This window comes from Scyliorhinus torazame, chromosome 1 (assembly GCF_047496885.1).
Source record: "Scyliorhinus torazame isolate Kashiwa2021f chromosome 1, sScyTor2.1, whole genome shotgun sequence".
Classification (NCBI taxonomy): Eukaryota; Metazoa; Chordata; class Chondrichthyes; order Carcharhiniformes; family Scyliorhinidae; genus Scyliorhinus; species Scyliorhinus torazame.
The window spans coordinates 113,124,698-113,151,152 of NC_092707.1; the positions used below are offsets into that span (position 1 = coordinate 113,124,698).

At 45.7% G+C, this 26,455-nt stretch overlaps 1 protein-coding gene across 2 annotated transcripts in view; it reads left to right on the top strand.

Moving 5' to 3' along the window:
• Positions 1-26,455, top strand: part of nhsl3 (NHS like 3) — a 323,611-nt gene that overhangs the window by 119,371 nt on the left and 177,785 nt on the right. Inside the window, exon 1 of one of the 2 annotated variants that reach the window (XM_072500090.1) lies at positions 141-293. The exons of the other annotated variant lie outside the window; for it this stretch is intronic. Coding sequence (XP_072356191.1) covers positions 200-293 — 94 coding nt within the window. The 5' untranslated portion in view covers positions 141-199. Of the gene's footprint in view, positions 1-140; positions 294-26,455 lie in introns of those variants that run through there. 2 annotated transcript variants of the gene reach the window in all.

The window sequence follows — 26,455 nt, forward strand, 5'->3', positions numbered from 1 at the left end:
AGGAACAAATAGGAATTGCATCAGACCAATCGGAGGTCGAGCCCCTCCCTCTTTGCTTCCTATTGGTCACATTCAGTCTAACTGACAGAAGCCCTGTGTGTGCTGCAGCGGGATTTGGTTTTTGGCGCTGGGCCAGGTATCACCCATTCTGCAGCAATGAAGGAGAGTGTATGGAGCTCTAGGTACAAGCGCACACAGGATGGGAAATACTCATCATACCAAGAAGGTGCAGGGTGCAAAGAGCAGACCTTTGAGGCACTTTGCTGTTAAGCAGCCTGACAAGAAGAAAAAAGGTAAGCCTCTGGTTGTTTTAAAGTAAATAAGCTTTCGGATGGGAAGACTCGATGGGACTTTTACTGTGTGTCTTTCTGTACACACTGTTGCGGTTTGTTCTGCTGGGAGGTATAAGGTATCCTGTGTGACTGCAATTATAATGTATTTACTGCTGTTGCCTTGCTCTGAACCAGCTGTCTTGGGGGTGGGACAAGATGCTGCTTCCTTGGATTAGGGCAGTGTCCTTTCCATGGTCATTACTTGTAACAGTACCTGCTTGCAATGCACAAGAAAACTCTGATTTTTTAAAAAAAAGTGGCAAGACAGGTTTTGTTTGATTTTAAAGTGTGCTATTCAAGGTCACTCCTGCTTCCCCGGGGGGAGGGGGAGGAGGGGGTTAGTTATAGGTTTCCTCCTCACTTGCTGGGATTGTAATTGGTAAATCTTATGTCTGCTGACAGTGTTCACCATTCAATGGCTAATTAGATCAGAGGCCTATATTTAAGAGAAAGATGTTAGTGTGTTTAACAAGATGCTTGGCTATCCCTTGGGAGTCTGGAGCTAGGTTATATGTAGCCAGGTTGGAATGAAAGGCAGCATTGTTTACGATAGAGGGTACAGGGAGAACCTGCCTGCACTTGTACAGGTGAAACGTTAAAATGCTGTCTCTCCAAAACTAATTAATGAATTTCAGACTAGTCATTTGCATGAACGTTTGAATATTAACTTTTTTTTTCTCATGGACCTGTCTTGTTTCCATGAGGGAATTGAAGGGAAACATCGCTTGGTGTCAATATTTCCTGTTTGTGGTGTGAGCTGTTTTAAGGTTCTTCCATTTGTCTGTCTGTTGTAAATGTGGGACCTTCCACGTATTAACTGAGCATTATTCTGAAGTATACATTACACAAGAATTTGGAGCAGGAGGGGACTGTCTGGCCTCCTCCTCCATCCAGTCAGACTATGGTCTGCTGCAACTCCACTTTTCCCACCCACTCCCCGTCTCCCTCTATTCCCTGAGAAAATCTGTCTATTTTAGCCTTAAATATATTCAAGAATGGAGCATCCATAGCCCTCTGGAGTGGAGGATTCCAAACACTCACATCCCTTTTGAGTGAAAAATCAGTCCTTTTATTTCAGAATGTGCATTTATAGAAATACTTTCTTCATGAGTTTAAGAGCAGCTTTTCATGCTTGTAACTGATGATCAGTTTCCCTCAACTGATATGATTATGAACTTTATGTCTTTGACCTGGCTTTACTGTTGAATCATTTTCTCTATAATGAAAGGTTCTGATGTTTTTGTTGGTTGTTTACATTTGAATGAAAATAGCCTGGCGTAGCCATCAGCAAACAGTTACATAGCTACTGGATTTTCTCATGGAATCATAGAATTTACAGTGCAGAGGGAGGCCATTTGGCCCATCCAGTCTGCACCAGCCCTTGGAAAGAGCACCCCATTGAAGCCCACACCTTCACCCTATCCCTGTAATCCAGTAACCCCACCAAACTTTTTTGGACACTTAAGGGCAATTTATCACGGCCAATCCACCTAACAGCACGTCTTTCGGGACTTGTGGGAGGAAATCGGAGCACCCGGAGGAAACCCGCGCAGTCACGGGGAGCACGTGCAGAGCCGCACAGACAGTGACCCAAGCTGGAATCGAACCTGGGACCCTGGAGCTTTGAAGCAACTGTGCTACCCACTCTGGTACCGTGCTGCCCCACGGTTTTCTGTTTGTAAATGATTCCTTTAACGAATGGCATCTATTGTGAGCCTTTGCAAAGGGTCGTCCTAATTAAAAGCTTTTAGTTGCAAACATTTTCCTTGGTTTCCAAGCGTATTTCCAACAGTTTCTGTTTTCCGATTTCCAGGCGGGACCTTCTGGTTCCACCAAAGTTGATGGACTTTTGGTGACTTGCTGCATCTGGGGGTCAGAAAATGCTGGCCTGTGTCAGCAGTACACTCCTTTTGAGTTAAGATGGGTTGTTAGTGTAGTATATCCAAGCATTAATCTGCTTCACTGTGGTGTTATAGGTTCTTGGTTTTGTTTGTCATTTCACTCGGGTGAACTGCATATTGCACTTCGGCACCAATGTTGAGGGAAGCCGTCCAAACTTGTCAATTGAAGCAGTTCTCTTGTATTTCCTGGAGGCTTGATAAAAACGCTGGAACAGACATCTGCAGAGGAAACCTGGAAGATGAAATCCATGCAAATAGAATCAACTGATAATTTAAATGTCAAAACTAGTACCTCATTCTAGCATTGAACAGAATAGTACAATTTGCGAACCAGCAAATGATTGTTTTTTCTCTTGTCTGGGCTATTCTTATGGCTGATTAATGTTCTGCTAATAATCTGGACTGTATTACTAATATCATAGAATGTCCACACCTGGAAGGAGGCTATTTAAACTATGTACCTACACTAATTGTTTGAAGGGAAAAGTTTCATTCCCCGCCCTTGGACTCCTGCTATTGCAGATGGAAAGTTTTAATTACCTCCGCTACTGTTGGCTAATTTGTCCGTTTTAAACAATGTCTATCTCAAAAACGAATGGACTGATTTCAATGAAACTTGGTATACAGGGTATGGCTCAAGGAAGAAATGGTTGGTTTTTGATGAAGATGCAGATCCAGATCCTGGAATGTTTTAAAGGATTCATTAATACTGGGAGATAGGGCGAACTGACTTATTTTTAAAGAATGTTATGGGTTGTTTTGTTTTGAATGATGTTGATTGTTTTAGAATGTTGTGGACGGTCTGGGCTGCTGTGGTGTAATTGTCACAGCTGTCAGAATGTGAGCAGAGTTTTCAGAGCAGGTCATTGGACATGGATTGGCCTGAAGCTTTCACAGTGAGACTGAATTTCTTTTTTCAGCTTTGTGATTACAGAGCATCAACCAGGCATGGAAAAGCCTCCAGGAAGAACTGTGTAATTATAGTTTTGAGTTAACACAGCATGGGGAGATATCTGCTCTTCTAAATGTATTCCTCCCTTTTAGGATCTGTTTCTACTCAGATTTGTGCAGAAGCAGGTGGGAGAGAGTGCATCACAGCCAGAGTGTGTATTTGGGAGTTTAGAGCATTGTGGCAGTTTGGTGCAGAGGAGAAAGAGGTGCTTTTTGCTTTTTTAGCTTTGTAACGTTTTAATTTTCAGAGTGGTCTTGCTCTTGGTTTCAGGAGTAGAGGCTACAAGGGTGAGAGGTGATTGGTAAGAAGTGTTTCTCTCTAATTTAAAGCTGCACGAAGGAAAGGTTAGAGTTCTAGCTTTCCAAGAAAAAATGAAATAATTTGCTAATTGTTGAGCTCAGTCCCGTGATTTGCATGGCCTGCAGCATGTGGGAATTCTTAGAAGCTGCTTGCAGCGCGGATGACCACATTTGCAGGAGGTGCCACTGGTTTGACCACCTTGAGAGCTGGGTTTCGGAGCTTGAGCATTAGCTGGGGGCACAGCGGTGTATTCGCAAGGCTGAGAGGTTCATTAAATGCATACTTTTAGACATGGTTACCCCTCAGCTGAAGAAAGTGCAGTCAGCAGTAGTGAGAAGTAACTGAGGAGGATTCTGGGCGAAGTCGGCTTGCTCACCACAACTGAGAAGGGGATTGCAGAGAGTCCAGTGTCCAAGAACAGTAAAACCCCAAACATTACATTGCTGTAGTGTTTCCCTCCTTCCCTCCTCCTCAAACCTATGAGAGGGATAATTATGTGTGGCTTAGAAATAGCAGAGCTGACTTCAGGTGGTGGGGATGTGCTCAGCAGACTCAGAAAAGGTGACTCTCGTTCTGGAAATTTGGAATTTAGCACATTTCGCCTGAAAATAGGCCATAAGGCTAGCAACCCCCCTCCCCCCAGATCATCACAAACCATCAAACGGGCCAAAGAGATGGTGAAGCTGACAAAGTCAAGAGGGGAAAGCCGGGGCGGCAGACACATGGAGCAAGATAGAGCTGGACATGGGTGACCGAGGTGGGTTGCCGACACTCAGGCCGGATTACCTGAGCACAGGGACACGATCAAGCTACAAATGATGGTGAAAGCGGCGGTCGCAGATGCCCTGGTTCCCTTCAAGGAGATGCTGGAAAAAATGGAGTGGTGATTGGAGGTGCAGAAAGCGACAGTGCGGAGCTCAAAGGCGCCAACCGACGATGGGGACCGAATTGCCTCATTAGAAGCAGAGATGGAAAGGTTGGTGGTGACTCGGGAAACACTCATGGGAAAAGTGGAGGACTAGGAGAACTGATCGCGCCGACAGAACTCCCGCATTGTGGTTCGGCCATGGGCATCGAGGGCAAAACCCCATGGAGTACGTGGCTCGGATGCTGGGCAAATTGATCGGGGGCGGGGGAGACACTTCCCCAAGCCTTCAGAAATAGACCGGACCCACTGGTCACTCTGGCTGAGGCCAAAAACAGGGAGCAACCACGGACCAACTTTGTCAAGCTACACAGGTTCCAAGATAGAGAGCGGATCCTGAACTGGGCAAAGCACATGCGGTCCTGGGAAGGGCACTTGGTCTGTGTGCATCAGGACATTGGGCAGACCTGGCTAAACGCTGAGCTGCATTTAGCGCAGCCGAGGCAGCCCCGAACAAAATCAAGTTACAGTTTGGGATGCTGTACCCGGCCATGCTGTGGGAACCTTCCAGGGCAAGGAACATTATTTTACCGCACCACCACATCAGCGAGCAGGCCAGCACAGGGAAGTATGGAGAGGAGGGTACTGACAGAAGGGGGGGGTAAAACTCTCTCGGCAGGGGGTAGAGAATTAGGGAGGGGGGAGGGGGGAGGGGGGGGGGGGAGAGAAAGGCCCATAGGGGCATGGGGATGGGTAGATGGCCCGTGCGGTTGTGGGGGGGGGGGGGGGGGGGGGGGGGGGGGGGAGAATCTGGCTCCCAAGCAAAGGGAAACATCCGAGTGCAAGAGCGCACCCACAAGGTACATATGGTTGACCTTGTTGGGGGGGGGGGGGGGCGAAGAGAGATGCAGAGCTCCCATCATGATAGTCACATGGAACATCAGGGGGCTTAATAGTCTGATGAAACAATAGAGATCTTTTCCCATCTGCAACGCCTTCGAAAGCTGTCACAATCATCCTCCGAGAGACACACTTGAATGAGAAGTATTGACTGAGGGTAAGAAAGTGCTGGGTAGGACAGACATATCAATCATGTTACGGGACAAGGGCTTGGTGAGCATTTGAGATGCCATTGCGCTCAAGGCTACGGACCAGGTGCAGTAGTGTCTAACAAATCTGACTGGATTTTTCAAGAAGGTGTCAGGGCAGTGTAGTTGATGTAATCTACATGGATCTTTGTCAGGTTTTTGACAAAGTTCCATATGGGATACTGGTCAGAATGTAAGAGCCCATTGGATCCAGGACAATTTGGAAAACGTATGTCCAAAATTGGCTTAGTGGCAGGATGCAGAGTGTGTTGGTCGAAGGTTGTTTTTGTGACTGGAAGTCTGTGTCTAGTGGTGCACCACAGTGGGTCCCTTGCTGTTTGTAGTGTACATTAATTGTCTAGATGTGAATGTGGAGGGTTATGATCAATAAGTTTTCGGATGGCACAAAAATTGGTGTGGTAAATAGCGAGGAGGTAAACCTCAAATCACAGGTTGATGTAGATGGGCTGAACAGTGGCACATGGAATTTAACCCCGAAAAGTATGAGGTGATGCATTTTGGGAGGACTAACCAGGCAAGGAAATACACAATGAATGGTAGGACCCTAGGAAGTACAGAGGGACCTTAGGGAGCATGTCCAAAGGTCCCTGAAGGCAGCAGGACAAGTTGATAAGGCGGTTAAGACGTTTTATAGGATACTTGCCTTCATTAGTCCGAAAGCATAGAATACGAGAGCAGGGAGATTGTAATGGAGCTGTATAAAATCCTTGTTTGGCCACAACTGGAGTACTGTGACTGTATGTAGTTCTGGTCGCCACACTATAGGAAGGATGTGATCGCACTGGAAAGGGTACAGAGGAGATTCACCAGGATGTTGCCTGGGCTGGGGCTTTTCAGCTATGAAGAGAGGCTGAATAGGCTGGAGATGTTCTCGGAGCAGAGAAGGCTCAGGGCGGAAACCTCTTCGAGGTGCACAACAACTAAAAAAGGGTAGATAAGAATAAAGGGTTCCCCAAGGTAAGGAGCAAGAGATTTAGAGGGGATTTGAGGAAAATGGGAATCTGGAACTCACTGCCTGAAAGATGGGTGGAGGTGGGTACCTCACAATATTTAAGTATTAGGTAGTAATAATAATAATAGCTTATTGTCACAAGTAGGCTTCATTGAAGTTACTGTGAAAAGCCCCTAGTTGCCACATTCCAGCACCTGTTTGGGGAAGCCAGTACGGGAATTGAACCCGTGCTGCTGGCATTGTTCTGCATTACAAGCCAGCTGTTTAGCCCACTGTGCTAAACCAGACCCTATTTGTGATGCCATTGCACACAAGGCTAAGGACCAAGTGCTGTAAAATGGGATTTGAGTATATAGGTGCTTGATGGCCAGCACAGGCAGGGCCGAAGGGTCTCCCTCTCTCTGCTGTAAAACTCTATGACACCCTTTCAGGCAGTGCATGCCACATCACATTCGCGTTTTGTCCTTTAACTAATTATCTTATCTCTCGCACTCTTGATTACTGACCGTTCTGTAGTCGAAACAGGTTTCTCTGCACCAATTCCTGTTCTGTCGTCCCTGTGCTAATAACCTACATTGGTTCCTGATTAAGCAACATCTTGACTTTAAAACTCTCATCTTTGTTTCCTCCTTGGCCTCAATCTCTCCCTATTTCTGTAATCTCCTCCAGCTCCACAGCCCTCTGAGATATCTGCTCCCAAATTATTATTCTCTCTCATTCGGTGTATTGAGATTCCCTGATTTTGGTCACTGTCATTGATGATCCTGCCTGGGACCAGAGCTCTGGAATACCTCTGCCTCTCTATCCCCCAATAGTTGACCATCTGACCTAATATCACCTTGAATGGCTCAGTGTTAACTTTTTAATTCATAACGTTCCTGTGAAGCGACTCGGGTTGATTTGTGATATTAATGGTACTTTATAAATTGTTCACTATTTTTAACCCCCTATTAAAGCACATTCTCCTTTGTTTTAAGAAGAATAATCTAAGTTGGAATTTAATGCCCCCACTCAATGTGAGTTGGGTAGGAGGGACGCTAATTGGTTCGGGACCCCATCTCCTTCCTGCCCCATTGCCAGTCGAGGTCTTTAATTGAGCAATACGCCCAGCGATACCCTCCCCTCTCCCCCTCCCAATAAGGCCAGAAAACCCTGCCCTTGTTTCTGAGCATGCTCGGCTCTGTTGCATCCTGGATCCACTTTCAAATTGAACAATTTTGATTTTAATGCTCCTTCTCATTCTTCCCACTGAACTGTAAGGTTGCGTATTTCATGCTTGTGATGCTAGAAGAGGTGGCGCCGTAGACGCCTGGTAGCAATTGCTCAATGCATCCTGCTGTCGGTCACACTTTGGTGTTGTCTGTGCATCATATTCTCTTGGGAGGGATTACAGTGTGGGAGTACCCCCTGCCCTCAACATGGGTTGAGCATTCTGAGGGAGCTCAGTCCAATGCCAAATGGCTGATGTGTTACCTAATGTGGACCACGTCAAGTGTCACTCTGCAAACAGCAAGCTCTGGGTTGCATGTATCAAGGAACCGTTACGGTGCAGAAGGAGGCCCTTCAGCCCATCGTGTCTGCACTGTCTCTCCAAACGAGCGTCATGACTTAGTGCCGTTCCCCTGCCTTTTCCCCATACATTGTTTCTATTCAAATATTCATCTAATGCCCTCTTGAATGCCATGATTGAACCTGCCTCCACCACACTTCCAGGCTGTGCATTCCAGACCCCAACCACTCGCTGTGTGAAAAAGCATTTTCTCACATCACATTTGCTTCTCTTCCAACTCACTTTAAATCTGTGCCCTCTCATTCTTTTACGAGTGGGAACAGTTTCTCCCTATCTGCTCTGTCCAGCCAATTCATGATTTTGAACATCTCTATCAAATCTCCTCTTAGCCTCATTCTCTCCAAGGAGAACAGTTCCAACTTCTCCAAGCTATCGAGACCAAGTGCTTTCATCCTGAAAGGGACAGGCTTCCAAATTGCAGACGGTAATTTTGAATGCCCCCCTGGTGCAATTTTTCTGGAAGTATTCTGGGGGTGTTGAAATGAGGTCCTGGGTTTGGTGGGCAGTGTTGTTGCATTCTAATAGGAAGGGCAGAGGATTTGATGACCTTCCCCCACACCAGCTGCAACAGTCACGGGGCAACTGTGGCTGTGCCCCTGCGTCTGCAACACGACAAAGGAAATGGGGTAGAAGTGCGGAGACAGCAAGCACAGCATGATGCCCTTGGCCAAGCTAGAGCTGGATTCTTCCATACTCCAAGCATCTCCGTGTGCACACCTATCACTGTTCTCCTGTATGTTGTCCTACTGAGGACTCATCTCAGTCCTCTGCAGCAGAGCTAATTTTTGACATCACCTTCTGGTGAGTTGAACATAGAACATAGAACATAGAACAATACAGCGCAGTACAGGCCCTTCGGCCCACGATGTTGCACCGAAACAAAAGCCATCTAACCTACACTATGCCATTATCATCCATATGTTTATCCAATAAACTTTTAAATGCCCTCAATGTTGGCGAGTTCACTACTGTAGCAGGTAGGGCATTCCACGGCCTCACTACTCTTTGCGTAAAGAACCTACCTCTGACCTCTGTCCTATATCTATTACCCCTCAGTTTAAAGATATGTCCCCTCGTGCCAGCCATATCCATCCGCGGGAGAAGGCTCTCACTGTCCACCCTATCCAACCCCCTGATCAGTTTGTATGCCTCTATTAAGTCTCCTCTTAACCTTCTTCTCTTCAACGAAAACAACCTCAAGTCCGTCAGCCTTTCCTCATAAGATTTTCCCTCCATACCAGGCAACATCCTGGTAAATCTCCTCTGCACCCGCTCCAAAGCCTCCACGTCCTTCCTATAATGCGGTGACCAGAACTGTACGCAATACTCCAAATGCGGCCGGACCAGAGTTCTGTACAGCTGCAACATGACCTCCCGACTCCGGAACTCAATCCCTCTACCAATAAAGGCCAACACTCCATAGGCCTTCTTCACAACCCTATCAACCTGGGTGGCAACTTTCAGGGATCTATGTACATGGACACCTAGATCCCTCTGCTCAGCCACACTTTCAAGAACTTTACCATTAGCCAAATATTCCGCATTCCTGTTATTCCTTCCAAAGTGAATCACCTCACACTTCTCTACATTAAACTCCATTTGCCACCTCTCAGCCCAGCTCTGCAGCTTATCTATATCCCTCTGTAACCTGCTACATCCTTCCACACTATCGACAACACCACCGACTTTAGTATCGTCTGCAAATTTACTCACCCACCCTTCTGCGCCTTCCTCTAGGTCATTGATAAAAATGACAAACAGCAACGGCCCCAGAACAGATCCTTGTGGTACTCCACTTGTGACTGTACTCCATTCTGAACATTTCCCATCAACCACCACCCTCTGTCTTCTTTCAGCTAGCCAATTTCTGATCCACATCTCTAAATCACCCTCAATCCCCAGCCTCCGTATTTTTTGCAATAGCCTACCGTGGGGAACCTTATCAAACGCTTTGCTGAAATCCATATACACCACATCAACTGCTCTACCCTCGTCTACCTGTTCAGTCACCTTCTCAAAGAACTCAATAAGGTTTGTGAGGCATGACCTACCCTTCACAAAGCCATGCTGACTATCCCTGATCATATTATTCCTATCTAGATGATTATAAATCTTGTCCCTTATAATCCCCTCCAAGACTTTACCCACTACAGACGTGAGGCTCACCGGTCTATAGTTGCCGGGGTTGTCTCTGCTCCCCTTTTTGAACAAAGGGACCACATTTGCTGTCCTCCAGTCCTCTGGCACTATTCCTGTAGCCAATGATGACATAAAAATCAAAGCCAAAGGTCCAGCAATCTCTTCCCTGGCCTCCCATAGAATCCTAGGATAAATCCCATCAGGTCCCGGGGACTTATCTATTTTCAGCCTGTCCAGAATTGCCAACACCTCTTCCCTACGTACCTCAATCCTCAATGCCATCTATTCTATTAGCCTGGGGCTCAGCATTCTCCTCCACAACATTATCTTTTTCCTGAGTGAATACTGACGAAAAATATTCATTTAGTATCTCGCCTATCTCTTCAGACTCCACACACAATTTCCCATCCCTGTCCTTGACTGGTCCTACTCTTTCCCTAGTCATTCGCTTATTCCTGACATACCTATAGAAAGCTTTTGGGTTTTCCTTGATCCTTCCTGCCAAATACTTCTCATGTCCCCTCCTTGCTCGTCTTAGCTCTCTCTTTAGATCCTTCCTCGCTACCTTGTAACTATCCATTGCCCCAACCGAAACTTCACACTTCATCTTCACATAGGCCTTCTTCTTCCTCTTAACAAGAGATTCCACTTCCTTGGTAAACCACGGTTCCCTCGCTCGACGCCTTCCTCCCTGTCTGACCGGTACATACTTATCAAGAACACGCAGTAGCTGATCCTTGAACAAGCCCCACTTATCCAGTGTGCCCAACACTTGCAGCCTACTTCTCCACCTTATCCCCCCCCAAGTCACGTCTAATGGCATCATAATTGCCCTTCCCCCAGCTATAACTCTTGCCCTGCGGTGTATACTTATCCCTTTCCATCATTAACGTAAACGTCACCGAATTGTGGTCACTGTCCCCAAAGTGCTCTCCTACCTCCAAATCCAACACCTGGCCTGGTTCATTACCCAAAACCAAATCCAACGTGGCCTCGCCTCTTGTTGGCCTGTCAACATATTGTTTCAGGAAACCCTCCTGCACACACTGTACAAAAAACGACCCATCTATTGTACTCTAACTATATCTTTTCCAGTCAATATTTGGAAAGTTAAAGTCTCCCATAATAACTACCCTGTTACTTTCGCTCATATCCAGAATCATCTTCGCCATCCTTTCCTCTACATCCCTAGAACTATTAGGAGGCCTATAAAAAAACTCCCAACAGGGTGACCTCTCCTTTCCTGTTTCTAACTTCAGCCAATACTACCTCGGAAGAAGAGTCCCCATCTAGCATCCTCTCCGCCACCGTAATACTGCTCTTGACTAGCAGCGCCACACCTCCCCCTCTTTTGCCTCCTTCTCTGAGCTTACTAAAACACCTAAACCCCGGAACCTGCAACATCCATTCCTGTCCCTGCTCTATCCATGTCTCCGAAATGGCCACAACATCGGAAACTACCCTTTCTCCGAGCTTGGCTCCAGCCCACTCGTACCTGGTGACTCAGCAGGTATTTCTCCTAACTCTACTAGCCAATGGGGTGAGGGCAAAGTGGGGTGGGTGTCAGGGGCAGGGGCCTTGGGATGAAGGAAAAGTGGGGGGGGGTGAGAGGGAAGTTTGGGGGTGAAGGGAAAGTGGGGTGGGAGGGGGGCTTGGGTGAAGGGAAAGTGGGGTGGGTGGGGGGTGCTTGGGGTAAAGGGAAAGTGGGGGGGGGGTTTGGGGTGAAGGGAATGTGGGTAGGTGAGGGGGTGATTGGGGTGAGAGGCAAGTTGGTGGTGAGGGAGGGCTATTGGAAAGCAAAATGTTGTTGGTCATAGCTGCAGCTTGTTGATGTCGGAGAGCTGGGTGAGGGAGGATCTGAGAAGAGGCACTAAAGTTGCATCATACTGAATATTCTGTGTTCCCAATACCACAGGCCTTGCTCCAGTCCAATGATACTGAGAGCCATCTACTCCATAGGGCTCAATAGGAGACGCCCTAGTTCCTCATTGATTCTGCTCTGTTGCACTTTGTCCCGTGAGAGAGGGCGGAATATCAGTGTTTGTGTAGCCCTGGGTGTCTTCCATACCCATATGGTGAAGGCAACAAGAGTTGGGGGGGAGGTGGTCGATAGTGCATCGAGCTGTGTGAAAGGTTGGTGATGTGCTGGGTAGGTATCATGAAGATGCTTTCACTGACCTTGAGCACCCACACGAGGGCATTCGATCTGGCTCCAAACCTTGTCACCTCCCATTCCCTTCCTGAGGCCCTCCTGGTCGCCCAATAGGTCATGAAATTTCCATTTCTACCCAGCCACACCGCCAAATACCCAGCCCTGCATGTGTGTTCATGTCTGGTGTTTATTTTACATCTTTAAATTCCAGCAATGTGCATGCTTCTTTTTAAGGGGCCCAGACTGCCTTTAAGAACAGCAAGCTAGGTGCACCAGCTACTGTTAGATCAAAGGGTTTGACCTCCTGTTGAGCACCGAGGGGGTCCGGGTGTAATCTGAAAAGAGTTGATGGAACAGTTCACTGTCTAATTGGTAAATTTCAGTGCAGTATTGGAGAATGCCTATGGTTGGAGCACCTCTTCCTGGTGAGCGAATGATACGACGCTGAACCTCTCGGCCTAATATTAAAACTCTTTAGGACAGAAGGGCGTTTAATTAAAACAGCCCTGATTTCTCCCCTCGCTGCCTGTCCATCAACAGGAAGGCCTTTTTGATATTTATTTTCCTCTTTAATTTGTGGTGGTATGTTCCTCAAACCCATGGTTTTGATGCGATGCAGTTCTCTATGAATAACCCCACAGCGAACTCGGAAAGGATTAAATAAAAGGGTTAGTTTATTTACACCCACTCAAATGCAAGAGGACGGTAGCAACGTGGCCTCCTTTTCATTCAGATAATAAAAGTGGGATGGAGAAAAGAAAGGGGTACAGAGCAAAGACCACCGACAAAATCAGAATTATCGTATGACATGGGTCCTGAATCCAATTCCAACGGTGTATTCTTTCAGAGTGGGCAGGCTGAAGATTGCTGAATAATTCACTTTTCCAGGAGTGATGACATTCACATTGGGATAGGCATGTAGAGATGAATTAGTATTGCTGAAGAAAAACACATTTTATTGAAGCTTTTCACCTTTCACTCATCAGGACAATTCTCAAGAATATCAACGCAAGGGATAACAACAAATTTATACAGTATGAAAAGAGAGTACTGATTGATTGATTGGCACGGAGAATGCACCATTTGATGGTGACTGGCAATTAACTGCCAACCATTGTTTAAAATTTAAGCCAGGCAGCTTGACTCTGATCAAGGCATTCCCCTCAGTGAATGGCTGTTACTTAGTTCATGTGGGTACATGTTCTTTCTGTCTGCTAAGAACAGGGCCCTGTGTGTATATGTGTAGCTTCCAGGACATGAAAATGTGCCATACCATGAGCCCAATTAACAATCTTAAATTGGTTGCCAACGCATTACCTAGCACACTGAGGGTTATTTAGCAAATGTTGTCCAATTGCGGAATCACATCTAACGTCGGACACTGTTTTGAGTTGTGCAAGCACAGGCTGATTTGATACGGTCTGCACCTTTCTGTTGCAAACAGCTGCTGGGACATTCTGTTTGATAGGATCTGTCAGTCTACATACCTGGCCTCACACAGGCACTGAAATTCATATACCACATTATTTATTTGTGTGATGGGCAGAACATCATTTTGGCTTGGTGGCAGCATCCTGTTCGTGGTGAATACCACTTGTGCTGCGACTGCATTGTAGCAGCGTGAAATGGCTAGCCTCACCCATCACAGAGCAGTTGTAGATGAGCTACAGTGGATATAGAGGATGACACAAGGCAGATGAGTATGATATGCCATGACAGCAGGTCTCCCGGTCGGAGTAGCTAAAAGCTGCACAACGGGTAAAGTTGCCAAAGTCCCAGATGACCATCGGCTGCTTTCCGCTTTGAGGGGGAGAGCTGACTGCTGGTGGTGATTTAACCCGAGGATCACGCACCTCAGGCGAGGAGCAAGGTTGAGAAGAAAATGTCAGCCGGTTCAAACCAATTGTCCAGCCCACTGAGCTAAATGGACCCCCAACAATCTGCACCATGGATACCATGGCTGGAAACAGAGCAGTGCTTAACTGTTATTTATTTTGGACAGGTGAAATGTTGGTGTTAGACTCCTGCTCCTCTTGATACAATACCCTAGACTTTGTCCAAGGCACAATATCAAACTTTCCAGATGAGACAAAGCTTGGAAGTTTTGTGAGCTTGAGGCTAGTGTTGAACTACAAAAGGACAAACAGAAGATTGGTGGAGCAGGTATATCGCGAAGTGGCAGGAAGAATTAGGAGTGGTAATATGAAGGGTACAATACTGAAGGGAGGCAGGTGCAGAAAGAATTGGGGTTGAGCAACTGAAAACTAAAAAATAAATTAACTGATAAACTGATTAGCAGTCCCTTTGAGCACTGAAACAAACAAAAATATCTTTCAAACAAACTTAATGAAATTGAATTTAAATAATATTTTGGGGGACATGATGCGCCCCAGCTCCATTGGCACCCGGGGTTACGGAAGGCCTGAAGCGTATCCGTGGACACTGTTTCCTCTCCAGGGTCACCTGAGCACAGACGTAACTATGGAAGAGAGGCGGACAATTGGGTCAAATGACTGCCTCTGCCACCTGCTGCCTGGACCTGTTAATGGCCACTAATCGGCCAGGCCCAGGAGCAGGCTGGTAAAAAAAAGTCCTCTGAACTGCTACCCTTTCTGCATCAAGTGACTGGAGGGTATATCTATTAAACAAATTAACAGCTCCATAAGGACACTGTAACAAAAGGCAAAGCTTACATAATTAAATATTGTTTCCACGGCAGATGAAGCTCTCCAGCCCCTGCAGTTCCCATTGGTCGAGGCAGGTCTCAAGTGCACCAGTGGACACTCTGTGCTCCCTTTCCCCAGGCCCCTGGGTGTGAGCTGAGCGGTGGAAGAGGGGCATATATTTGGCCCAAACAACCTCCTCAATCGCCCACTGCCTGTACCTGTTAATGGCCACCTTGGCCAAAGCCAGGAGCAGGCTAATGGGCAGGTCCTCCAAGCGGCACAGCCCTCTCTGAATCTGTGACTGGACAGCATTTGTTTTGGTTGAATTTTTCTAATTAAGGGCTAATTTAGCATGGCCAATCCACCTACCCTGCACATCTTTGGATTTTGAGGGTGAGACCCACGCTGACACAGGGATAATGTGCAAACTTTGCACAGACAGTGACCCGGGGCCGAGATCTAACTCGGGTCCTCAGCGCAGTGAGGCACCAGTGCTAAACACTGTGCCACCCTGACTAAGGAACGAACAAGAAACTGATCATCGACTTCAGGAAATGTAGCACAATACCCCCCCCCCCCCTTCTGCATCAATGGCTCCGAAGTGGAGATGGTCTACAGCTTTAAGTTCCTGGGGGTCAACATCACTAACAGTCTGTCCTGGTCCACTCACGTTGCTGCAACAGTCAAGAAAGACCAACAACGTCTCTACTTCCCAAGGAAGCTAAAAAAATTTGGCATGTCAGCATCGGCTCTCGCAAACGTCTGCAGATGTGCCATAGAGAGCATCCTATCTGGCTGCATCACAGCTTGGTATTGGAACTGCCCGGCCCAACGCATCTCCGAAGCTTGCCACCCTCACATTGATTCTGTCTACAGCTCCTGCTGCCTCAGGAAGGCAGACTGCATTATCAGAGACTCCTCCCACCCAGGCATTGCCCTCTTCCACACCCTTCCATCAGGCAGAAGGTACAGAAGTCTGAAGACCCGCACATCAAGACATAGGAACAGCTTCTTCCCCACTGCTACTAGACTCCTCAAGGACTCTCCCTCGGACTGGTCTGTTCCCTTTAAGGACACTATTCGCAACGCCCTATGCTGCTCTTTCTCATGTATTTGCTTTGTTTGGCCCCTTGTTCCGCACTGTAACCAATCACTGTTTGTCGATGTACCATTTGTCAATGTACTCTGTCAATTATTCCTTTTTTTGCCTACTATGTACGTGCTTTGGATGTTCCATTGGCCGCAGAAAAATATTTTTCACTGTACTTCGGGACATGTGACAATAAATCAATGAATCAAACCAGAGAATATCTGTGCACAAATCAATGAAGGTGACAGGGGAGAACAGTTAAGAACGCAGGAGCCAGATTCCTGGGCTTCATAAATCGCAGCATCGAGGACAGAAGCAAGGAAGTTATGTTAGCCCTGTATAAAACACTGGTTCAGCCTCAACTGGAGGATTGCATCCAGTTCTGGGCATCACTCTATCGGATGGATGTGAAGGCGTTAGCAAGGTTCAGCAAAGATTCACGAGAATGGTTACAGAGATGAGGACGTACAGTTACACAAATTGGAGAAACTGGGCTGCTTTCATGGCAGAAGAGAAGATTTGAGAGGAGATTTGTTAGATGTATTCAAAACCACGAGGGTCTGGACGGAGTAGATCGGGAGAGACTGTCCCCATTGGCGGCAACACGAGAACTGGAGGGCGCAGGTTCTTCTGGTAATTGGCAAAAGAAGCAACTGGGATATGAGGAAAAATGTTTTCACACAACGACGAGTGGTTAGGACCTGAATTTCACTGCCTGAGAGTGTGGTGGAGACAGATTCAAGTATGGCTTTCAAAAGGGAATTGGATGATTACCAGAAAAGGGAGAATGGGAGTGGCACTAGGTGAAATTCTCTTGCAGAGACAAGGGTCACCAAATGGCCTCATTTTGTGTTGTAGTCGTTCTGTGATCTGTGTTTCTTTAAAATTGCACATTGGGTAATGGTGAACATGCAAATGATGATAAATGAATCATAGAATCCCTACAGTGCCTACATTCGGCCCATTGAGTCTGTGTGGATCCTTCGAAAGAGCACACTACCTAGTTCCACTCTCCTGCCCCATCCCTGTAAACCCACGTATTGATCATGGACAATCCACTTAACCTACACATCTTGGACTATGGGAGAAAACCGGAGCACCCAGAGAAAACCCACGCAGATGTGATATTGTAACAATATTTAGAAGGCTGTATTTATGACATTACCACTGTCTCTGCTTGGCTGTGTGGTTTGGGTGCAAGCTCTGTCTGTGGTTAAATTCAAGCATTGTAGCTTTGTCAAAAGGCTTTATTTAAATAGAAGCATCTGTATTTGCTTCTCGCCACTCCCACAGCAGAGACACCACTCAATATTTGTTTTTTGTGCCTAGAAATTGTTGTTGGTATAATATTGTGGATGAGCTGAAGTTGCTCGGAAAATGTTTCACTGCTGATTCGTACAAACTTGTGCTTTCTCCTACACTGTTAACACCAACCTGTCTAGTACTGTTTAATTATTTCAGCTGAACTTGGGGAACAATTAGAAATCTTACTGGCAGTTGGAGGCTGTTTTCTGTTCCAGCATTAATTCACCTACTCCATAACAATCCCTGGCCGAAAGGAGCAAAACAGTCCCACTAAATATGTATGGTTATTAAACATTACTGTTGGCAGCACGGTGGCGCAGTGGTTAGCACTGCTGCCTCACTGCGCCGAGGTCCCAGGTTTGATCCTGGCTCTGGGTTGAATGTGCAGGCTAGGTGGATTGGCCACGCTAAATTGCCCCTTAATTGGGAAAAAGTGAATTGGTACTCTAAATTTATTTTTTAAAATTAAACATTACTGTTAGTAAATGTATTATTGGGCTGTTGTTATTCTCCTGACCTGCAGGATATATTCAGCTTGGGCCTGACTGTTTGTTGCAATATCTGTGACTGCTGATTCAGGGCTGATCAATCATTAATGCAAATAGCAACCTTTGCTTCTCCAAGCCTGTGAATATTGATCAGTATTTATTTTCAATTTTCCTCAGACTGATGTATATTGTAGGGGGGAGGGGGAGCAGTGATGGCGGGGAGGCGATGGGAACGTGTGGTTAATCTGAATCTAAGTTTAGATATTAATTTTGAGTATATATTTTTAAAAACATTTCCAATTGAGGGGCAATTTGATGTGGCCAATTCACCTGCCCTGCACATCTTTTTGGGTTGTGGGGCTGAGACCCACGCAGATACTGGGAGAATGTGCAAACTCCACAGGGACAGTCTCCTGGGGCCGGGATTGAGTCCGGGTCCTCGCTGCTATAAGGCAGCAGTGCTAAGCACTGTGCCACCGAGCTATCCCTCGCTAAAGAGAAAATTAACTCAATAGTGAGGAAAGATATTAGCTCTGAAGATGTGAAATCTGTAGGGGTCGAGCGCAGGAGTGAACTGCAACAATTGTTCATTCCTGTTTGACGCAAAAGTCAAATGAGAAAGGTGGCCAACCCATGGCTTACAAGGAAAATTAGAGATAGTATTAGATCCAAAGAAGAGGCATACAAATTGGTCAAGAAAAACAACAGCGCTGAGAATTGGGAGTAGTTTAGAATTCATCACAGGAGGAGCAGGGGATTGATTAGGGAGTGGAAAACAGAATACGAGAATAAGCTCGCTGCAACATTAAAACTGACTGTAAAAGATTCTATCGGTATGGGAAGAGAAAAAGATTGGTGAAGACAAATATCAGTCCCTCACAGTCAGAAACAGTGGAATTTATAACTGGGAGCAAAGAAATGGATGACCAACTAAATACATACTTTGGTTCAGTCTTCACAATGGAGGACTGGGGGGAAAAAACAGATTCTGCACTGTAAATTTTATGATTCTATGATAAATATCGGGGAACATAGGGTTTAGTGTGAGAGGGAGGAACTGAAGGCAATCAATATTAGTACAGAAATGGTGTAGGAGAAATTGATGGGATTGAAGGCCGATAAATCCCCAGGGCTTGATAATCCACATCCGAAAGTGCTCAAGGAAGTGGCACTAGAAATAGTGGATGCATTTGGTGATCATCTTCCAAGATTCTATCGACTCTGGAACAGTTCCTACAGAATTGGAGGGTAGCTAATGTCACCCCACTATTTAAAAAGGGATGCAGAGAGAAAGCAGGGAATCATAGAATTTACAGTGCAGAAGGAGGCCATTGAGTCTGCACCGGCCCCTGGAAAGAGCACCCAATTTATGCCCACACCTCCACCCTAATCCCTGTAACCCCACCTAACATTTTTTGGACACTAAGGGAAATTTAGCATTGTCAATCCACCCAATCTGCACATCTTTGGACTGTGGGAGGAAAACGGAGCACCCGAAGGAAACCCACGCAGACGAGGGGAGAACGTGCCCACCCTACTGTCCTGCACACTGGCAATCGTATCCCTGAAAGCTCCACCCTGTTTCTGCTGAAATAGCTGATTGAATTGGAATACAATCTACAAGTAGACCTGTTCCTGTCTAAACTTGCCTGCCTTGGATGAACATTTTAAGCTGAGGTCTAAAACGATTCTTTTCCATCAGGTGTCTTTGAATGTTTTGCCATGTCAAAGGCATTATATAAATGCAAGTTGTTGCAGCAATCTACTATTTCCAGCTTGACTTTACTCGATTCTAATCTGTTTTATTTTAATAGCCGCAGTTGTGTATGTTAACAAGGCTGATCGCTTTAGGTTTCCAAAGTCGCCTTTTGTATCCCAGATAAATGAGTGAAGGACAAAGCGGAGGGAAATTTGAATTGAAATAGCAGCAAAACCTGGAATTTGCTTGCTTTGGTTAACCTAATTTTTTTGGTTTTACTGTGAGTCTAAATTTTAAATGTGCGCTGACCCCACCCATCTACTCGCACCACTGAGAATTATGACTGGTTTGCAGCTAAAAGACTTCTTGCTGAAGAGAGTTCCTAAAAATGCATACACAAAATTTCAAAGCATCTAACAGCCACCTTCCTCTTGCACTGTTCTTTCATCCTGTCATTAAATTAAAAACCAAGCTTTTCTTTATAAGATGCCAATGGATTAAGACCTCCAGTGCATTTTGGCAGCTTGAAATGAATACAAGCTGTTGGTACCATTTAGAAGTCCCCCTCTGGGGTTCCATGATATATTTGGCGAAGCTTGGATACCCTTGTTATAAAACACCCCGTGTCGTATCTGCCAGTATTTGATGTGTTGGGTACTCTGCTACACAGACGAACCAACACGGTTGCGAATGGTACAACTCAGTTTTATTACTAACATTTATTTACAGTGGTAAACTGGTTACTGAAGTTCGATCATAACCCTAGAATCTGTGGACCTATTCCTAATACTATCTTGGCGTGGCACTCAGCACATGGTGGATGTCTGAGTGGCTGGCTGTGAGCTCTGTGCCCTGAGCTGTCTCCAGCTGGAATACCCGGGAAGTGTCGTGTTCCCTGTTTCGTAGTGTATGTTCTTGCCTGTGATTGGCTGTGGTGTGTGTGTGTTGATTGGTCCGTTGATCTGTCCATCAGTATGTATGTATGTTTGTACCATGATGTTTACCTGAATATCATGACAGTATTATGCACTCCACTGAAAAGTGATTCTGGATAAGAATGAACAACATTTTTAAAATTGTTATTATACAATTCTTTTTTTTCCAATTAAGGGATAATTTAGCATGCCCAATCCACCTACCCTGAACACCTTTGGGTTGTGGGGGTGAGACCCACTCAGACACGACATGAATATGCAAACTCCACACTGATAGTGACCCGGGGCCGGGATCGAACTCTGGTCCTCAGCATCATCGGGCAGCAGTGTTAACCACTGCGCCACCGTGTTGCCCTAAGAACGCACAACATTTATTGCCTGTTACGAGCAAGTTGTTTCACACACTAGTCCAGTTTCACACAAAAGACCAGACACGGGTATGTTCTGTAGGGATGTTGTTGCCGGGGCTGTCGGTGGTGTGGATGGTTTGAAATTTGGCGACAATATATCCTGCTTTGTTCTATAACCCCTGGCTATGAATGGGTTGCAGGAGATGGAGTACTGAAGGGATACAATCCCGGGTTTGTTTGGTCATTTGAAACCAGGACAGCTTTTTTGAAGAGGACGTGTCCAGTTTGGATTTTGCAGCCTTCTGTGAATCTTGGAGGAATGCTTTGGAGTAGGTCAAATGTTGCTGAGATTGCATTTGCCAGTTTTACTGCTGCCTCTGCTTATAAGAGGACCAGATGCTGCAGGAGATGTGCTGTTTGGTTTAGGAGGTGTTCTCCTCATATAGGCCACGTTTGGCTGGTTGGAGAAAAGAATGAATTGGGAGCCTTCTGTTGAGGGGTATTGCAAACAGAACCTGCAAAAACCAAGGTGGCAAATCGGCCATCTTTCCAAGCATTGAATGTACTGTATGTGAAGCACAAACAGTTCTCCACATGTCTGGAGCTCAGTCTGTATGGTTCATATTAAATGTTGTCCAACCTGCAGACCTCATGCTGAAGCTGTATGGTGCCTTACTTTACATAGTGTTTGTTGTCTTGATGCAAGGTGGCTGTCTACGGCCTGGATGCAGTGCAGAGACCACCAAAGAAAATAATGTGGAGCGTCAGAAGGCAGAGCAATCAATAATTATCTGCTGAGTTTGAGTGCTTCAACCTGAGAGGTATGCCATTGGGGTGCCTTTCACAGGTATATAGCACCATGGAATGTTTCAGTATAACACACACAGCAGTTAATACCAAGAATGAAAATGATTGCACTTCAATAGCCAATTTATCTGGCATTTGATGGAAACAATGCTGTGTTTCCTACAAGACAAAACCCCTTGATGTGCAAATGTCCTTTTTGCTGTTGCGTGGCTTAGCGTATGTATTCAAGCAACATGCATGTTGGTAATTGCTTGAAGGAATTATCTGTGACTGCACCTACCACAGATAATTGAATTGCTTTGTACTTCATTACTGCAGCTAACCAGCTTAGTAAATGACACTGATGAAACTGACTTCCATGCCTCATGGAGAAATGAATTTCATATTGTCACAAACAGAATTTGTGTGTTTGATTATTTTCTGTGATCAAAAGTGTTTCTGTGTGAGGTTAGTGTGTTTCTTCAGAGCAATTTGAATGTTTCCAAAAGCAGGCTTTTAAGAATATAAAAATAAAGAAGATTATTTATTATCACACACATGTCCAGAGGTTTAAAATACAACCTGTCTCACGCACATTAGATACAGATGAAGAAAAAAAAATACGATTGCAATTTGAAATGATTTTCAGTCTCTTTTTTCAGAGCAGGCTGAATTGAAGCTTTAGCTCGAATGGAGGTTTTGTAAAAGCAGAGGATTTTTAATATTCTGTGCGGATTCTTGTAGTTAAGTGGTCTAGAGGTCAGCTTTCTGATGAAGTCGAGGTTGGTGAGGTGTTGGGTGCTCTGAGGTACAGACGAACCTACACGGTTGCGATTGGTACAACGCAGTTTTATTCCAACCAACTATTTATACATCTGACTTGGTACTCGGCACGTGGTGACTGTGTGAGTGTCTTGCTAATGAGGTCCTGGCCCTGTACTGTCTCCAGATGGACTGACTCAGGAAGTGTCGTGTTTCTTGTCTTGTACTGTGTCTGCTCTTGTCTGTGATTGGCTGTCGTGTTATGTGTACTAATTGGTCCGTTGGTCTGTCTATCATTATGTATGTGTTATGGTGTATGTTTGAATATCATGACAGTTGGGGGAGGGGGCATGGGGCGGAATCCTTCTCCTGCTTTAATGTCTAGCTGTATGTTACCCTGGCTGTGCAGTCAATCGTTTTCTATCTGGGTTAGATTTTTTTTTTTATTATTCGTTCATGGGATGTGGGCGTCACAGGCTGTGCCAGCATTTATTACCAATCCCTAATTGCCCCTTGAGATAGTTTTTTTTTTTGGCCTTTCACACCTTTTGTTCTCTCTGGGGACTGCCATTAGCACTCTTTCCCCTTGGTTTCTGTGGCTATGACTCATCGTTCATTCCCTCGCTCCACAGTATAAATATCTCCCACTTTCTATACCTTTTAACTTTGACAAAGGGTCACCTGGACTCGAAACGTTAGCTCTTGTCTCTCCCACAGATGCTGCCAGACCTGCTGAGATTTTCCAGCATTTTCACTTTGGTTTCAGATTCCAGCATCCGCAGTAATTTGCTTTTATTTTATTCGGAAAGAAGAATTGTTTGAAAATAACGGCATCAAGGGATCTGGTGTTGGGGTTACAGATAAGGACGTTCCTGAATAGAATTATGCTGAAGAGAGTTTGTGTTCAAGGGCAAGAGTTGGGGAGCATCTAAATAGGTCAGGGATTAGGTAGGTGTGCGAAAATGCAAGGGGATTAAGGAGGTGTGTGAAGAACGGGGAACGGAGGCTGCAGAGGGTGGACGATCTCTGTCCCATAGATGTTTTCCTGAGTCAGTCCTGAAATTCAGGATGGGGGTGGGAGTTGGAAAAGTGCTAAGTCTGAGATTTAGCAAACACAACAGGAACATGCTGGTGAGAGAGGGATGGTGGGAGAGGTGAGGGAAAAGAGGTCACAGAATGAACCAGAATCCACTGAATGACTGGATTGTGTTTCAGGAGAGCAAGGGCAGGCAGGCGGCTGGCAAGGAGACGCAAACAGCCACTGAGCAAGGGTAAGTGAGACTGGGAGAGAGATAGAGGGAGACTGTGTGTGTGCGTGTGTGCGCGTGTGCGTGTGTGCGTGCGTGCGTGTGTGCGTGCGTGCGTGCGTGCGTGCGTGCGTGCGTGCGTGCGCGCGTGCGTGTGCGCGTGTGTGCGTGCGCGGCCACTTTCTCTCTCTGTCCCCTTCTGACTACCCCTCTCGCTGTGTCCTTCTCTCTGTGTGTCCCTTTCTCTCTGATCCTCGCCCCTTGAGATAGTTAAGTGTCAACCACATTGCAATGGGTCTGGAGTTACATGTAGGCCAGACCAGGTAAGGATAGCAGATTTACTTCCCTAAAGGACATTAGTGAACCAGGTGGGTGTTTATGACAATCGGCAATGGCTTCATGGTCATCATTAGACTTTTAATTCCAGATTTTTATTGAATTCAAATTTAACCATCTGTCATGGTGGGATTTGAACCTGTGTCCCCAGAGCAATACTTTGAGTCTCTGGCTTACTAGTCCAGTGACAATACCACTACGCCACCACCTCCCCAAATGGTGTTCCTGATGGTCTTTGAACAGCAGAGATACCCAACATGGTTGCTTTACCCATGTGACCTAATACCAGTCCAAAGTCCTTTTCCAAATAGGATAGTGTGTTAGACTAGTAAACACCCAGTATTATGGTTTTTCACACCTGAGAGTTTCAGACAGCTGAGGTCTTTGTGTTTGAGATAAGGAACCAGGAACCATCACAATATCGTGAAAATTTGATGAGATCCGTACATCTGTCTGGCACCCATTGAGTTTTGGTGTCTCTATTGTCCATTGTGAAGCAGAAAGACAAGTCAGCTGGAATGTTATGATTTTTAAAATGTGGACAGACCATTCTTAACAAAGGTGTGTGTGTGTGTGTGAATTTCTCAAGTACTGCGATTGTCCATATTAAATTAGGTACATTCTTGAGGTTCAGGACTGACTGGAGCTGAGTATTACCAAGTCACATGATATGCTCAGCTATCTTAAACATGATTTGGTGTCCACTTTTTAAAATATAGCTGTAAAATTTGTAATATCTTCCTGCCTGTATTGGGTATGACAATACAAAAGCTGTTTGTTTCTACTGTAAATGTGTCTTTTTACTTGTCTCATTTGTTAAATGAGGTTGAGCAATGGGTAAGAAATCATGGGCAGGCACGGTAGCACAGTGGTTAGCACTGTTGCTTCACCACACCAGGGTTCCAGGTTCGATTCCTGCTTGGGTCACTCTGTGCGGAGTCTGCACGTTTGCCCTGTGTCTGCGTGGGTTTCCTCCGGGTGTTCCGGTTTCCTCCCACAAGTCCTGAAAGATGTGCTGTTAAGTAATTTGGACATTCTGAATTCTCCCTCCGTGTACCCGAACAGGTGCCGGAATGTGGCAACTAGGGACTTCATTGCAGTGTTAATGTAAGCCTACTTGTGACAATAATGAAGATTATTATTATGCCAGTATTTCCACACTTGTTTTGTATATCCTGTGATGAAGGACTTGATCTGAAGTGATGTTCAACGTGATAGTAACCCTGTGCACTTTGAGGATGTGTTTAAATTATGGCTACTGCTGCTTTGTGGTGTAATTACTAATAATTAGCACTCTCTTCTCTCCAATCAATTAAAAAAAATTAAAATAATTACCAATTAAAGGACAATTTAGTGTGGTTCAACCTACCCTGCGCATCTCTGGGTTGTGGGGTGGAGGCCTACGCAGACATGGGAAGAATGTGCAAACTCCACACGGACAGTGATCCGGGGTAAACACACAAAATGAAAGGAAAAGTTCACTGCCTCCCCCCACACACTTGCCACTTCATGCTGATCTATTCAGCCTATCCAAGGTATGTCTCCCATCAAGAAGGCTGATTTGGAAAAACCCTCCCACACAGGACTTCAATGTAAGTTCCACCTGGACAAATGAATGGGAATCATTGGACATTCTATGTTCTACAACAAACCTGGTCCCAGTACTTGGTCTCAGACCCAACCCAAAAAGTTGCCTGTTTTTAACCATCCAAGGAGTGGTCCACCCATAACCGGTTCAGGACCAGCCACGGCCCCTGCTAAGTCGCCCTCCACCGATGGGGCATCAGTGCCAGCTCTGTGTGCCTGTGGGAGAGAGAAAACAATGCACCACATCATAGAAGAATGCCCAATCCACAGACTTAGCACAGGAACAGGCCCTTTTGACCTCCAAGTCTGTGCCGATCATGATGCCCCAACTAAAAAATAATCTTCTGCCCACTCAATCTGTACCCCTCTATTTCTTTCCTATTCATGTACCCATCAAGATGCCTCTTAAATGTTGCTAATGTGTCTGGTTCCACCACATCCTCTGGCAATGCGTTCCAGGCATCCACCACTGATGAAAGCCAGCATGCCATATGCCTTCTTAATCACCCTGGCCACCTGTGTTGCCACTTTTAGGGAACTGTTGACCTGCATGTCCAGATCCCTCTGTATGTTAATGTTCCTGAGGGTTCTGCCATCTACAGTATAATTCATACCTAGATTTGATCCTCCAAAATGCATCACCTCACATTTGTCTGGATTAAACTCCATCTATTTTTGTGCCCAAGACTCCAATCTATCTATATCCTGCTGTATCCTCTGACAATCATCGGTACTATCAGCAACTCCCGCTAACCTTCGCGTCATCCACAAACCTACTAATCAGACCACCCACATTTTCCTCCAGATCATTTATATATACTACAAACAACTGAGGTCCTTGCACTGATCCCTGTGGAACATCACTAGCTACAGATTTCCATTGTGAAAAACACCCTTCTAACGCTACTCTCTGGCTTCTATAACCAAGCCAG